Below are 16,055 nucleotides of genomic sequence, written 5' to 3' on the forward strand. Positions count from 1 at the left end.
GAGAGCTGTTGTATTGCAATCTGGACTGGGGTAAGCAAACCATGTTCTCCAGCACCTCTTGTTTTGTCTGAACATAGTTTGGGCAAAGATGGGAGGTATGATGTATTATGAAACCACAAAAAATAAGGCAGGTGCCAGAAGGATGATGACATGGGGCACCAGGATGTTGTGGTAGGTAGCACTTGGAGATCATACTTCTTTCAATCTTAACCAAGTCACCATTCTCCGAAACATCCCACAGCTAACCAAACCTCCTCCATGTTTGTGGGCTGAATGCATGCAGGAAGCATGAACTTATACTTTCTTGGACCCAAACACCTCAAACTTCAATTCATCTGTGAAAAGAATCTTACTCCACCTACTAGTAGGCCAGGTCCTCTGCTTTTTATTAATGACTTAAGAAATGTTTTTTTTTTTCAGGCTGTAAGACAGCATTGGACAGCTGCCTTCTCAATACCTTTCCAGTGAATTCTTCAGTCTCTCGATCTAGAATCTGCTGTTAGTTTATTAGTTTCGCTCGCAGGGCATTAGAAACACTGCCTGGGTAAACCTCTCCCATTATGCACTCTTACGTTTGTTTTTTTCCTCATTTTTTATAAATTGTAGTGAGTCAATGCAAATGTTCAAACTTAGATCAATCAATGAAGGTTGTACTACAGAAGGTCGTTCGGGATCTCTGAGGACAATGTTCGAAGGGTGATAAGTTCATGAAAACCCGTCGCCACCAACGATCATGCTCAATTGGAAAACCAGCATTCCGCGCTATAGTCCGACAACATAATTTCCATTGCAACAGACTTTTCCGAAGAGTTATCATGTCCAACTTTTCCCACTCCTCCAGACAGGCTTTCCAGAGGCCATTGAGTGTGTGTGGACGTCTCTTTCCTAAGGCCCGTTTTAGGAGTCCAAATGCACAGAAGTCCATGGGTGACCCATCTGGCACCTTGACCGGAATGTCGCTGTAAGGAATTGCAAGGATGCCAGTTTCCACCTCCATTCGCTGTAAGAACAGACGAGTCGAACGGGAGGTATGGCTGGATGCTTTATCTTGGTGCACCCAGGCCTGGTTTTTGCCCCCCCCCCCCATACAGTGCCGGGATATCTATGTTATAAATGGGTGTTAAAACCTCATCCTGATAGTACATGGAGTTCACCTTCACATTATCAGCTACACGGCGAATTGCTAGCTTGCCATTATAGCAGTATCCAGCGATGATCATGAAACCCCGTGGAAAACTTTCCTGGCATTCTCGATACAATGTTTGATAATTGTTTTTGTCGTGAGGGCGGTAGTAAATTGCGCGGGGTTTGTGACAGTCACTAAGGTAGACACATGCTTCGTCTAATGTCACCACATTTTTCCATCTCTCCCCTGCAAGATAGGTCTCATAGAGTTTTCTAGCGTTTGCGTGACGTTCCGCAATGTGACAAGGCAACAGCTTGTGAACTCGCTGTTTATGCCACATTTCTAGTTGCAGGTCCTTCTTGATTATGTTCACTGTTGACACAGACATTCCCAACTTACGTGCGATACTCCTTTGGGGAGCAGGGTTACCACCTGCCACAAGGACCTTCACTTTTCTCACTATGTCCGGTGTACGACTCGTAGCTGCTCATGGATTTGCCTGTTTCTTCCCCTGTGGAATTAGGCCCAGTCGGCCTTTGCCTTTTTTGTTCAATACCGCACCGATCCCGTTCTTCGATATCACAAAACCACGCTTCTTGCACATTCCTTTGATTGCCGAATAGCTATATTTAGCATCGGAAAGGGCTGTTATGTAGCCCTCCCAGTATGGTTCAATTTTCTTCGGCATCGTTGTAGGTAAATGGCACAACACTCTGCACACGCGTTCTCGGCACTGACGCGACTCGGCATGCACCATTTGGACTGACTGACGTTCATAACAGCACCGCCAGCGGCTTTCAAAATCGTCACCAGAGATCCCGAACAACCTTCTGTATTTACATGTTTTAAAACAATTAAAATACCGACTTGAGCAATTTTTCTCCTGGGTCCTTACATATGGCAGACAGCATTCGTCTTACTGTGTGCTTTCATTCTAATCTTTATCTTACCGTAATGAAATAAAAATGTTCAAACTGAATAAAATTAGATTAAGCAATGAGGGTATTACAATTTAGATGCTACAAGACAATTTAATTAATTTTAAGAAGCAATTTTTTATTCAGCACGGATCCTTACATCCTAGCGGAGAGAGTACACCCTGCCAGATGTAGTTGCTATGAGAGATGCACAGCATACCTTACGATTTGGCGCACACGAGATTTTTTTGCTGAAATTTCTAGATAGTGCATCGCCAAATTGTATCCGTCATTACAACTATGGCAGAATGATTTACAATGGGGGTGCGCAGAACAGAAATTGTTCGGTCAGATGGGAAATTTTCTTGAAACTCATATTTTGTTATTTTGACGGTAGGATCCAACATTTAATTACTTGGGACAGGGAAAAGATTGCAATTTCTTGATTAAATTGGTAAATTTTCCAAATTTCCCGACACTGTGGAAATCTCAAATTCTTGTTTTTGCATTTCTGGACTAGAAACTAACAAGTTCTATTAATTTTCATAGAATTACAATGCAGGAAACATGGAATTAATCATTTTTATTTAACTATCATTTCCAGATTGTTTGGGATTAAAAAAAAAGTGGATTGGAACGGGAATTTTTTTCTCCCCAATCCTGTTAGACTTTTCGGGATCCTGCACACCCCTACTTTTCACAATTTATAACTCCATTAAGAGATCCCATTAGATGTTTTCCTAGTTTCACAACAGACTTGGTTAACTACGAGACCTTGCAACTTTGCATTCGTGGTGTTTAGTTCCAGGGAGCAGACACTTTCTGACAGACAAGTTGATCAACAGAATGCCAGAGAATGCACTGCTACCACAGATGGATACTTCGACGAGTTAAAAATTTAAGGAAATCAGAAGCTGAATCCACTTGTAAATAATGCGTACGAGTATAAAACATGTTTACTTGCCCAAATAAAGCTGCCTTCATAGCTTCTTTTCTTACTGTCCAAAAAAATTAGAGAGAGTAGAAATGCATGTGCTCCAGCCAACAACTTGTCTTCTTACAGGACTATCTGTATGTGGGTTTCATGTGACGTCAGGATGCACACACCCAGTATACGGCCAATTTTATTTGTCGTTTGCAAGGAAATGTCCACCACGTAGCATTCGTTACATCTGCACCAACTGCACATTTGTTTTAAATCACGAATGTCTGTTAGAATCTCCCACCTGCCCACTTGAATTCTGTTCGCTTACCAGAAGCGTGCTCGAAGCCACAATACAACCTATATGTTTAGTTCAACTATACATACCTATGAAACATAAATAAATAAAAGTTCCCAGTGCATATAGCACTGTGCCATGAAGGCACATTTAGGAGATGTCATTCTCTTTCTCAGCCATTTTGGATGCGATGTGATCAGGACAATGCTCCAGCCATCTTTACTCCCAGGTACCCATTGATTTGAGGGTGGGTGAGCACCAGAGCCAATTCCGACCTTAGGTCACCCACCCAAGGAATTGAACCTGGGTCTTGCACGTGGCAATCAGATGTCCTACCGACTAGAGCATCGCATCCATTTATGGACAACACACAGTATATACCTTTAAAGTATGCACAAGGATACAATATCCACACACTGCAAAAGAAAGATTTATTCTGAAACATTTGCAAACCCATTTTACATTGAAGTTTAACAACCATTAAAAAGAAATTTAATAAACAATATTTAAATATACCAGGTGTGCCGGTTAATAATTCTTAATTGATCCGAAAGGAAACAAGTGTATCTGGGGAGAAAGGTAACATGTTTTATTCAAAGTATGCGCCATCGCTAGCTATACATTGTGCCCATCTGTCAGTCAAATTGTGGATGCCCTTCCAGAAAAATCGTTCACATTTTGAGGTGCTCCAGTCAGCAAGCCATTGTTTGACATCTTTGTACTTGGTGAATTGTTGCTAGGAAAGTGAGTGAGACATCGATGAAAACAAGTGGTAGTCCGTGGGGTGGGTGGGGCAAGAATTCCCAGCCAAGTGCAGAAATGATGTGTGTGTGACGCCTTTCGCTGTATGTGATGAGGCATTGTCGTGCTGCAAAATCACTTTTCCGTGTCTTGTCGGCCAATCTGGATCTTTCCCATGGCATGAAGACGATCAGATATGGTTTGGCGACCAACATTTAACTTCTCTGCCAGTTGTTGTTGCGTTTGCGTATTGTCTTCATCCAACAGTGCTTGCAATTTGGAGTCTTGAAAATTTTTTTTCTTTCAAGTCAAAATCACCACTTTTGAATCGTCAAAACCAACCACACACGCATCTTGCATTAGGACATTGTCACTGTATGTTTGCACAAAGATATGATGGCTTTCACTCGCGTTTTTCTTTTGATTGAAGAAGAAAAGCAGGACGTGCCGCACATGCTCCTTATTTGGTTTGAAGATCGACATGTTTACCACACAAACCCAATACCACGATCACTCGCATTCGGTTGCACATCCTCGGCGTTGTGACAGGTACTGTCCTGGCAACACACTGACATAACAGTTGAGACTGTGCACCAACCCTTGCTTCCAGCACCATCCAGCGACGAAATTAAGAATTATTAACCGGCACACCTGGTGTACATACTTCCATTGAAACCAGTCTGTGAAAAAAGCATTTCTCTCACATGAAAAATGGGTTTACAAACAATATTTCAGTGGTTGTCATGATGAAGAAGTGCTTTTCTTATGTTTGTAAAAGTTTATTCTGTCATATAACTGCATCAAATTTCATATTTCCATTCCTAAAATGGATGTATTTTTAGTATATGAATATAAATAATATAATATGAAAAATAATGAAGTGTTTAGAATAAATTACAATGATGCATGATCCAGGAAATGGGAGTACACTTCGACTGAAAGATATTAATCACCTCCTACACATAAGACATAAAAGTGGTTTTATAATTTGTAAGCAGTTCAGGTAATTGTAGAGCATTATTCTGTTTCAGCATTGATGGAGGAACTTTCATTAGTCTCGATGATCAGAAATGTAACTGAGTGTAGCTAGCAAAAATACTGAACAAGTAAGCCTTCTTAATACTATAAACCCTCTTGTCAACAAACTGGCACGAATTAAAATCACAAATTTACAGGGATTCGTAAATAATAAGCCACATCACTACTCTTCATGGTCTCACATGTGTAAGCCCCAAGACAGGCTAAGTTTGCAGCAACTTCTCACATATATAGATCCAAACATGCATGTAGAATATAGTTCCGCTGCAATACTGCTGATTCTCTCACTGTCTGAGACATGAACAGTTCCGCGGTCGAGGCAAAACAGGCATGGGAGATGTTGAGCGCCGTTCTTGCATGGATTAATACATAAAACCTGCTGCAAACTAAACCTATCGCAGGGTTTAGTAATTATTAAAGAGGTTAATGAATATATATGAATCGGTGAGACCAAGAAGGGAAAGATTCCACTCGACCTTACTTTCGCGAAATAAAAAAAAAAAAAACTCATAGCAATCAAAACTAAAAGCCGGATGAAGAAACAATTACAAACTTATTCATCATAACCATAGTAACAATATTCCATAAGTGGTTTGTTTATAAAAACCTTTATTTTAGCTCTGAATATGTATTCAAAGTATTCAGCTCACTTTGTTCAAAAAGTCGAATCTTTCCGTTTTGGTCTCACCGGTTCGTATATATATATTAAGAATGTAACAGATTGATTAATACTCTACAATCAGCCAGCATGTTTGTTTATTGGTAAAATTACCAATAGTTTTTACAATTTACAAATAACTAATTTATTGTCAAATTCTGCCATTTGAATAAAAACATTAATTAATTTGTCCTGGTTTTGTAAAGCAAATGTTTAAATCCACAATTTCTTTTTCAAATGTAGTCACCTGTTGTAACTTGTGTAAATTAAGGAGGTTAATTAACCATTCATGTTTCTCAAGAAAAAATATAGAATTTTGTATCACATTACTGTAATATTGGTTATTGGAATCAGTAATTTTAATACTAGGAATATTAGGGACCAATATGAAATTTTTGCTACTACTGATCAAGAAATATACAATTTACCAATAACTAATATTCTACCAATCCAAAAAGAACACGAATAGTTTGTTAACCTTCTGAATTAACGTATGTAAGCAGATGACTATGATGGATTGGTTAGAATTTTAACCACTCATACCAGCTGGTACTTTTTCAGTCTGGGAATCTTGCCAGATCCACAAAAAATGTGACGCTATTGTGGGGAGAAATGGCTCTCATCATTAAATAACTATATGATTAGTAGATTGATATGGTATAGTTCCAACTAAAAACTATATTTTAGAATTTATAAATATTGAACTACTTTAAATAGTTTAATTTTCAGAGTTTGAAGAGTATTGGCATTGTTTCTGTGTATTTTATAGTTACACTTGTTACATTATTCTGATGAAACTTAGTATTCTTGATATATTGTATGTATATACAAAAATGTAAAAGGGGTAGGCAATAAATGAAGAAAATGACAAAAGGAGAAAGACACAAGTCACCAACAAATAATAAATTAAGATTCATAATTTTATACATGTACTAAATACCATGTTTTCAATTTTATACAAAAAATAAATACTCAAACAAAATTGGAAAAATGAATATGAACTATAAACATTCTAGTCATGCCTGTAAAACACCACGATTGTAAGCAGCGAGTTCACATATGGTCCTATAAAATATGACATACATGTAAGACCCTTTTTTTTCCCACCGTAATACGGGAGGCACATTTCATACAATTTAAATTCATGCAGATGTATGAACATGCAATAGGGAAGAATAGGGCAATACTATTTTTCCATACACTTTCCACCTGTCTCTATCTTCATGAAAACATACCACCTAGTTCTTATTAAATGTAACCTCTCTTATATTCAGAAAATGAAAGCCAGATGAGACTATTAAATATATATCACTGGAGCATACCATATTAACCTGAATTTTGTCCGACTTTTAGTTATAATTTTTTGTACGGAAATGAGTTATACTCTCTTACGACCTACTTTTTTTTAAAACACATCACAACGAAATTAAAAATCTCATTATATTATTAAAACCGTAATCTACAAGTTTATTTGAATTTAATTATTCACCATATATCATCATTGGAAAAAGTGTTACCGCCATCATAAATAATTATATAAAATGAGTAGTTTTCACTTCCAGGTTCCGGTAGACTTTAATTCTAAGACATCTATATTTTGAATGATTTTAAACACAAAAATCTATAAGCTATTATTAAAATTCTTCTCCTAAATATCGGCAAAAATAATTCGAAACATAATATTAGAACCTTCAACATCAATATATCCAGTTATCTGAATATTTTCCACTTAAAATTACTAATACGAGTTGATTAGCTTATCACCTAATCAAAATATAAAACTAGTGTATCTTTTACAGCTCCTCCTGTTTACGACAGACTACTAGAGAAAAAGCTCAGTAACCGTTTGCTAAAACACATCGAACAATGTACTGTTAGGAAGAGGATATTCATGAGTTTCACATGATTGCCGGCAGGTAGCAGTAGCGTATGAATCTGTTACAACAGTGCAGCGTGAATTTCGGCGACAGTATGGTGAGAACTGGATTTTCCCACAGTTACAGCTTGATTCCAAGGACTACTGTGGATGAACTGCGAAATCGGATCACAGCAGCAGAGACTCCAGACATGCTCACATCTGTATGTATGGGACGAATTCTCCTACTGTATGGACATATGCCGAGCATCCAAAGGGGGTCACATTGAGCACTTATGAACATTTTTTATGTAAAAATGTATGTATAGCTGTGTATTTTAAAAGCAATTCCAAGTTTCTGGTTTGATAAATAAAAAAAATATATAGCCTTTTGAAATTGGGTGATTCCTTTTGAAACACCCTGTACTACAATATCCAGCAACTAACTTTTCCCATCTGCACTAAATAACTAATACAGTATTAATAAAAACATTTTAGGAAAGAGAATGATTTCTGTATTGCTATTATTAAATTATAGTGAACAATAATTGATACACATTTTATGCACAGTGTGTCATTCTGGATTTAATGCAAATAATAAAGAAAAAGGTAGAAATTATACATGTATACTCCTATTCATGTGAATATTTTTTATGTACATCAGAAATAATCTCAAATACCTATGATGCTCCATAATTAGCTAGAGTGGGGCAGTCAGTGGATATGAAATTTCTACAATCTAGGCACAATCTTTTTCCTCTATGCTGAAAAATTAATAATGCATCTTCAAAATATTATATATTTATTATTTGTTGGTGAATGTTCCTAATAAACTGCTTACAAATTGTAACAAAAAAAATATATACATATGCAATCAATATATTCGAAAAGAATAAAACTATTAAACGTCTACATGTGTGTGGAGAATATTTTATACATGTACTCACATCTGTAAAATTTCAAATTAAAATCTGCAACAAAGTCTATAGTTACTATTTAAAATAGTAACCATTCTTACGGCTCTACTTAATTCATCCAGTCTCATAGTCAATAATTTATGGTATCTTTTCTTCCCCCATATTTTGAAGTTGCTTCTGGATATCATACCTCTCTTTAATCTTATGTGCATACCATTTAGTCACTTCCAATAAGAAAAGTTGCATAGAATTGTCTTTTACAGTCCAATATGTGAATCCAACATTAGATTCATGCAAGTTGCTGGCTTACAGCTATTATTTCTTATTTCGGTGATCAGTCATCAGTTTACAGATTGCGAATTGAAGTTAAGTGAACGGAAGACTACTGGATGTGTTAACTGCATTTCATGGCAGTTTGAAACAAGAGGAAGGAAGGAACCAATAAACAACTTTTAACAACAACAAAAGTTACTGCAAATGAACAAAATTAATATTTTTAACCCAGAATATATGCAATTTGTGGGAAAAAATGCGAAGTACTACTGCTAGACTATTATCTTGTCGGTGCAAACATTTTTGCATCACTGGCAACCTTGTCTTTTAAGTGATAAACTTAAGGACACTGTAAATTCTCTCTATATTTTAACAGTGTGCCTCAAAACACATAACCTGATGAATGAATAAATGTATTCTATTTACAGCACCTATCTCCTTTATTAATGTTTTTTTTTTTTCTGAAAATACCCTAAACCTTAAATCCTGCAACTAACAACAACTCTTCAAATAGTATTCAACTATGGAACATTGTTTTAACACGACTTATCCTCACCAACTACAAATGCAATCGACTAGTAATCTACACGCATCATCACTCACTACTTTTAACATGCGCGCATAGCAAAACAACTACATACATATGCGCATATGTTATATTCCACACGTCTCTCACTGGTTTATACAAAAAAAAAATCTATAAAAGAATGTACCCTCTGGAAACAACTTCTATTCTGTCTTTGTGTATAACTTACATATCTCATAATTATATTACATTTCATATGTGTATACAATGTGTGGTAGCATACATACGCACACATTATCCAGTCTTTTTTACGATAGTCTCATCATCATGTGGACTTTTAGCATTCCTTTAGCTCAACGGCAAAAATTTACAGGGCGAGACCTTTTGACTATTTGACACTGTGTACAATGATATGATACAGAATATCATGGACCTGCTTTAGTGGTTATACCAAACACAGGTCCTATTCTTAGGAAGAAACGGCGCAACACAGACCTCAGCTCTAGCTTCAGATCACAACACACGATTTCGCATAACAGGGGATAGTAGTTGGATGCATGGGCAGCAAACTGAAATGAAAAAAATGTTAATATTGCATTTGTTACATTGCACAATAAATACATGTTACTCAAATATAACAGGTGATTCAAATAGCAATCAACACTTTTAGTGAGCAGGTATGATTGATCTATCTGATTGGGCTGGAACAAGATGGCTTTTATTCATTTCCTACCCCTCTTGTTTTTCTTCATTTTCTTATTTTTTCTTCATTTACAAAACCTTTTTATGCAGGGTAATTCAGTAAAAGCATGCAACAATGAAATTGGAAATAGGTGATGCATCACTGAGCAATTTGAAGTGGGGAACCTAGGGTCGGAGAAGCCAACGTAATGAGATATGCGTTGGAACATGTCGAGTCTAGCCATTCCATAGGAATGACAAATAAGTGACATGTATGGACGCTGCTGACGTACTATTAGTAGCAACATTCATTGACACTGATTTACGTATTTGAGTTACTTTGCTGATGTTTGGAAACTAAAGGGTGTTTCATAGTGTTTGAAGGTTGGCAACACTGTTCTTATCATTTTCGTTATCTCTTATCATTCCGCCAGCATTCCCCCCCCCCCCCCCCCAAGATGTTCAGTTGAGTTGCCATGGAGCGGTTCACTATCAAGCAATGCGTCATTATTTTGAAAACACATTACAGAGACGGGGAGTGCTATGCAGAGACAGTTCGTAAACTTCACGTACATTCACTGTCTTGCACTATTGCAATGTTTTCTTCTGTGCGACGACTACGTTTTCACCCAGGTGAATTTACAGTAGCAACAGACCCGGAGATCTCGAATTTCTTCACCAACTTCATAACTGTTGTTGCAGTGGGGCATTGTCACGTCCGAAGATTCCGTGAAGTTTACGAACTGTCTCTGCATACCACTCCCCGTTTCTGTAATGTGTTTTTAAAATAAAGACACATTGCTTGATAGTGAACCATTCCAACTCAACAGAACATCTGAGAAAAGAAAAAAAATTGCTCAATTAATAATCGGAATGATAAGAGAGAACGAAAATGATAAGAACAGTGTTGCCAACCTTCAAACAAAAAATGACAAGTGATTTAAAACCTGCACACTTTATGAAACACCCTTTAGTTTCATAGCTTTGACAAACAGGAGTTAACAACGTGCAATTATGTACTTCACAACAGTTGTTCAAAATGACAATAATCAACCAGAATGCAAGCATTTTACATCTTACTGCATTGCACATTTTTTCAGCTTGGTCCCATAAAAAACATAAAATCGAGGTTTCACTGTACACAAAAAAAACATCACCGAGTGAGAAGTGTTTGTCATAGAGAGTTTGTGTTTGATTTATTCTGTGTAAAACATGAAGGACTTTCAAAGGAAGTAAATTTTGACATCAATACCACACACAAACGCAATTAGATTTAAATACAGTACATTAGGATAGAATTTAAACTATTTCTCTTCCCTATCTTCGAATTATTCTTACGGGAATGATGAAAATAGCTTCCTTCCTGCAACAAAACCAACTTCAACTCTCTACAATAAGTTGTTTCCCTTCCCATTTTTTTTTCTTCTTGCATCATTGTACATTTCAAAAGTGCATGCCTGCTAACCTTCCATCCCCTAAAGACTAAATGTCCTCTAGGACATTTTGTTGATCCTACAAAGAGATAAAATATAAACTGAAGGAATAAACAATCTTTCGCTCTCATTCTTTGTTTCAGAAAACATACCTTAAAAAATCCATTATCTACTTTCATTTAACTATATCACATTTCTACAAAAAAAGGGGGGGACAAAATTAATTTACACAAGCAGGATTTTATGAACAAATTGGTGAAATGTTAAAAAAAAAAACTCCTAAACATGACCAAAAAATATACATTTGTACGACCAATAAATCCAGCATTCACAAAAGCGAAAAATGTGTATAATTTGGACATGGAAAAAAGGACACAACAAAAATATCATAAAAATTCAAGCCGTAATACAAACAACTCCATAAAGGTACATAAATTACCGAAAATAGCATAAATCTTCACTTACCCTTTCATCGGACATTTTCAAAATCCGTGTTAAAATTAGAAGTAATAGACAAGTCCATGCATCGCGATGAGCCGCTGACTGTAAACAAAGGAAATATTCCAGTCCTTCATGACACACAGATATCAATCTATCTTGAATTAAAGGCCAGGCATCTTGCCTCGTTTCATCTGTGTACATTTTGAAGAGGATTCTCAAAACACACGCCAAACTTTGGGTTTCCTGTTTTAGAAGATTTGGTTTCACATTTCCCTTAAAGCCTAGAGAAGGGGAGAAAAAGAAATACCTGTAAATGCACATACATACATACGTACTGTATTGTTAATCTATTAGAAAATACAAAAGGTTTATAATAATACTAACCCATGGCGCAACAGCATGTGAAGGCCAGGCCTACAAACCGACTGCTGGCCTCACGCCCACCTGCCGAGGTGGGAGATCATCCAATCGGTTACAGGAATACATGTGGTGAGTACGACAGACCCCCCAAGTCAGTCTTGTAGGTTTTCTGTGACCAGGTTACACTACTCATTCGTAGCTCGCCAATTTTCTCACGATGGTGGGTGGCCTCCAGTTGCATATAAAGACTGAAACCCATGGTGCCCTCCCCAGGAAACTCGAACCTTTGCGAGTCCCATAGGTGGAGCCCGAAGCATGATATGCCTTAGACTGCATGACCACGGTGCAGGACACCAAAGGCTTTTACTAACGTATGGAAGTACTACACCTTAAAATGTCACCGTGGCCTCATTGGTGACTGCTACAGGAGCTTCTCCATAAGGAGAAACGAAAGACTCACTCTAGACCAGTGGTTCTCAATGTTCATCACAGCAGACTGGTAAATTATTTTTTGAAAAGTCGATGCTCTGATCCCAACAATTTTATTCATAAATACCTTCCTATTTTTTTCAACTTTATACAAGGTGGTTATAATTAAAGTGACGGTGTTCAGAGTGGTACAGCATGGGCTGTAATGAGAGTAGCAGTCTGAAACTTCGTAGATATGCTAATGAAGCAATGCGCTCGCGAATTATGCAAAAAAAAAAATAGTTCCAACTCTCGCCACCAGGGTAAAAAATGGCACTGTAAGCAGTCAAAACGTGGTATAGTTACAGGAAAAAGGCAGGAAAGATCAAACACATGAGAACAATGGCTCTGGCATGTTTATTAGGAACTATGGTTACAAGAACTGTTCAATATGGCCTCCCAATTCAGCAACATGCTGCATTCGTAACACGGCATGGTCGACGGTTGCTCGCAGCATGTCTGGTGAAATCTGAGCGACATGTCGTTGTATGCTAGCCTTCAGATCAGGCACAGACCGGACATGTCCCTGATAGACACGATCTTTTAAATATCCCCACAGCCAGAAGTCACATGGATTAAGGTCGGGGGATCTGGAAGGCCAATCATCTGGAAACTGCCTAGAGATGATGCGGTCATTAGTGAAGGTTTCTCGCAGCAAATCTTTCACGTGGCGAGCGACATGTGGTGTTGCCCCATCTTGCATGAAAATGGTGGTGTGTTCACAGTTCCGTTCTTGCAAAGCTGGAATCACGTGTTGCACAAGGAGGTCCCTATAACGTGCAGATGTCACTGTACACCTAACAGGCCCTCGAGGTGTCATCTCCTCAAAGAGAAACGGACCAAGAATGAAGGAGCTAGTGAACCCACACCATGCAGTCACGTAAACTGAGTGCAATGGTTGTTCCTGCACAACATGTGGACGAGTGGAACCCCATATGCGACAGTTCTGAGTATTCACTGTACCGACCAGAGTAAAATGCGCCTCGTCAGTCCACAGAATATTCCCCGGCCACATGTCATCCACTTCCATGCGTGCCAAAAACCGATGGGCAAACTCACGGCGTTGTGGAATATCTTGGGGTTTCAATTGGTGCACAATTTGAATCTTGTAGGGATACCAGTGTAAAATGCACCGCAATACCTTGCGAACTGTTGACCAGGGGAGTGACAATTCACGTGCCACAGCTCTAGCACTGGTTGCAGAAGTTGAGGCATGTGCTGCACGGTCAGCTACAGCTACAGCAACTTCGTCCACAACTTCCATGGGGATGGGCCGCCTTCCTCTCACTGGTGCAACACCCAATTCACCTGTTTCCTCGAATTTCTTCATCATCTTCTTCAGCCCATTAATTGACATGGGCCCTCTTCTCAGCCCTTTCTGTTGGCGATATTTCCGCAGTGCAGCGTTACTATTGCTCCCATTCTGGTAAAACAACTTCACTAGCAGTGCACGGTCTTTCTTCGCAATAGCCATTGCTTTTTACACGGGAAAAATCAAACTTTTAATGTTCGGCGAACATTCACATCACTAAAGGAAAAAAAAAAGCAACAAGCGTCACCAACAACAACCAGGGAGCTCACACAATGGTTAGGCAATGTCACCGACTTTGACGTCAGAGTTACGGAAAATTCCACGTTTTGACTGCTTACAGTGCCATTTTTTACCCTGGTGGCGAGAATTGGAACTATTTTTTTTTTTTTTTTTTTTTTTTTTTGCATAATTCGCGAGCGCATTGCTTCATTATCATATCTACGAAGTTTCAGACTGCTACTCTCATTACAGCCCGTGCTGTACCACTCTGAACACCGTCACTTTAATTATAACCACCTGGTACATTGATTAACATGTACCATTGAAATTGAACATTAATAAACAGATTATGGCATAATCAAAAAGAGTAATAGTTCAATTATGTCAAGGGTACTTAACAAACATAAAATTAGGTTTAAATTAATTCTCACCCATTGGATCTAATGAAATATTGCGTACCGGAAAACTAAACACCAAACAATCTGCCAAGGAACACTACAAATTCCCCCAACAGATGGTGGCAGTGGACACCGAAAATAATAGAAATTACCAAAAACTTAGTGACCCAAAATTGGGGTTGTAACAATTTTTCTGCTACAAGTTTTAGAAATGTTCTATATATTTTTTTAAAAAGTAGGGCTGTATCAAAAAATTCTACTGCCAGCCATTGTTATTAAGGGCATGTGAGACAGTCTCCACTGAACTCTTCCCAAGCTCTTCCCCCATAGCAGTGTTGCCAACTTAGCTCTCTTGGAGCCAGATCTGGTTCTTTTGTGTACTCGTTTGGCTGTGAACTGGGGCACCTGGCCCCGTGCCACACTATGATGGCGTCACTGGTTCCGGCCTATATTGACCAACTTTATACCATGATTATACATTTTGCACTTGAAGGGATATTGTTATATTGGCTGCGTCGCCCCACCCATGTTCACGTGAAATTCACATAATATTGTTATCAGGGAATCCTTTATTTTCGATTTCATATGACCATCAGATGGGTGATGCCGCCGGATCTAGATGGTGAAAACTAAGAATGAATTGCCATCAATTTAGAGTTAATGGTAAAAGCAGTGCCCTACCACTTTGACAACTAACATTACTCTAGGAAGCACTTCGTAAATCTAGCTCCTTTAAAGTCAGTTTTAACTCCATTTAAGGTGAAATTTAGCTCTTTTATGTGCATCAGGTTTGGCAACACTGCCAGGATGGCCGTGGGAGACAAGGAGACATGCATTAGGCATATGAGAGTATTATTTGATTTGTTCTCTTGGGAATATCACACTTCCAATGGAACAGAAAATGATATCAACGGGAAGAGGGCAGTTTGAAGAAATGATTGCCAAGCAGAAGAGTTGAAACTTCCATTTGATTAGCCGTAACTTGATGTTGAACTTGATTACATGGAGGAATACATGGGATTCCGAAAATTCATATTCATCATATTTTTCAAATATAGTGTCCAGCTTAATAATCAACAAAGAAATGCTTCCACTTGTAACATGGAGAGAAATTCATACTCTTGATACACCCAGTTTTTTTAGCAGTGCCCATTCGGGCGATATTGAAATAAATGCAGAATTAGCACGTAAGTGGACCTCAACGATCAGAATTTGTGTCATTTTACATTTGAAGCACTCTGTAGCACTGTGGACACAAATATTTATTTCTACTATATCTTTATATAAAAAAGAAGCATTGTATCTATTTTAATATTTGCTTAGCAAGTGCCTTTGATAAAATAAGAAACGGTGGCGAATCGTTTTGTTTTTTCAACCATAAGCAACCATCTTTGTAACATTTCACATGCAACAGATTAATTGGTACTGCTGTATTGGTCATGGCTGATACAGGCGTATTGGTGTATTATTTT

General features: G+C 38.0%; 1 protein-coding gene across 2 annotated transcripts in view; it reads right to left on the minus strand.

The window, feature by feature from the left end:
• Window positions 1-9,161: 9,161 nt before the first annotated feature.
• The window catches only part of Sec71 (ADP ribosylation factor guanine nucleotide exchange factor Sec71), a 115,262-nt gene continuing 108,368 nt past the window's right edge, over window positions 9,162-16,055 (minus strand). For both annotated transcript variants that reach the window (XM_083143739.1, XM_083143740.1), the window contains 2 exons: window positions 11,851-12,107; window positions 9,162-9,840 (listed from right to left, as the gene is read on the minus strand). In XM_083143739.1, the coding sequence (XP_082999865.1) occupies window positions 9,697-9,840; window positions 11,851-12,107 (401 nt within the window). In that variant the 3' untranslated portion in view covers window positions 9,162-9,696. The remainder of the gene's footprint in view (window positions 9,841-11,850; window positions 12,108-16,055) is intronic.

The sequence above is a fragment of the Lepisma saccharinum genome, chromosome 22 (genome assembly GCF_977018435.1).
Source record: "Lepisma saccharinum chromosome 22, izLepSacc3.1, whole genome shotgun sequence".
Lineage (NCBI taxonomy): Eukaryota > Metazoa > Arthropoda > Insecta > Zygentoma > Lepismatidae > Lepisma > Lepisma saccharinum.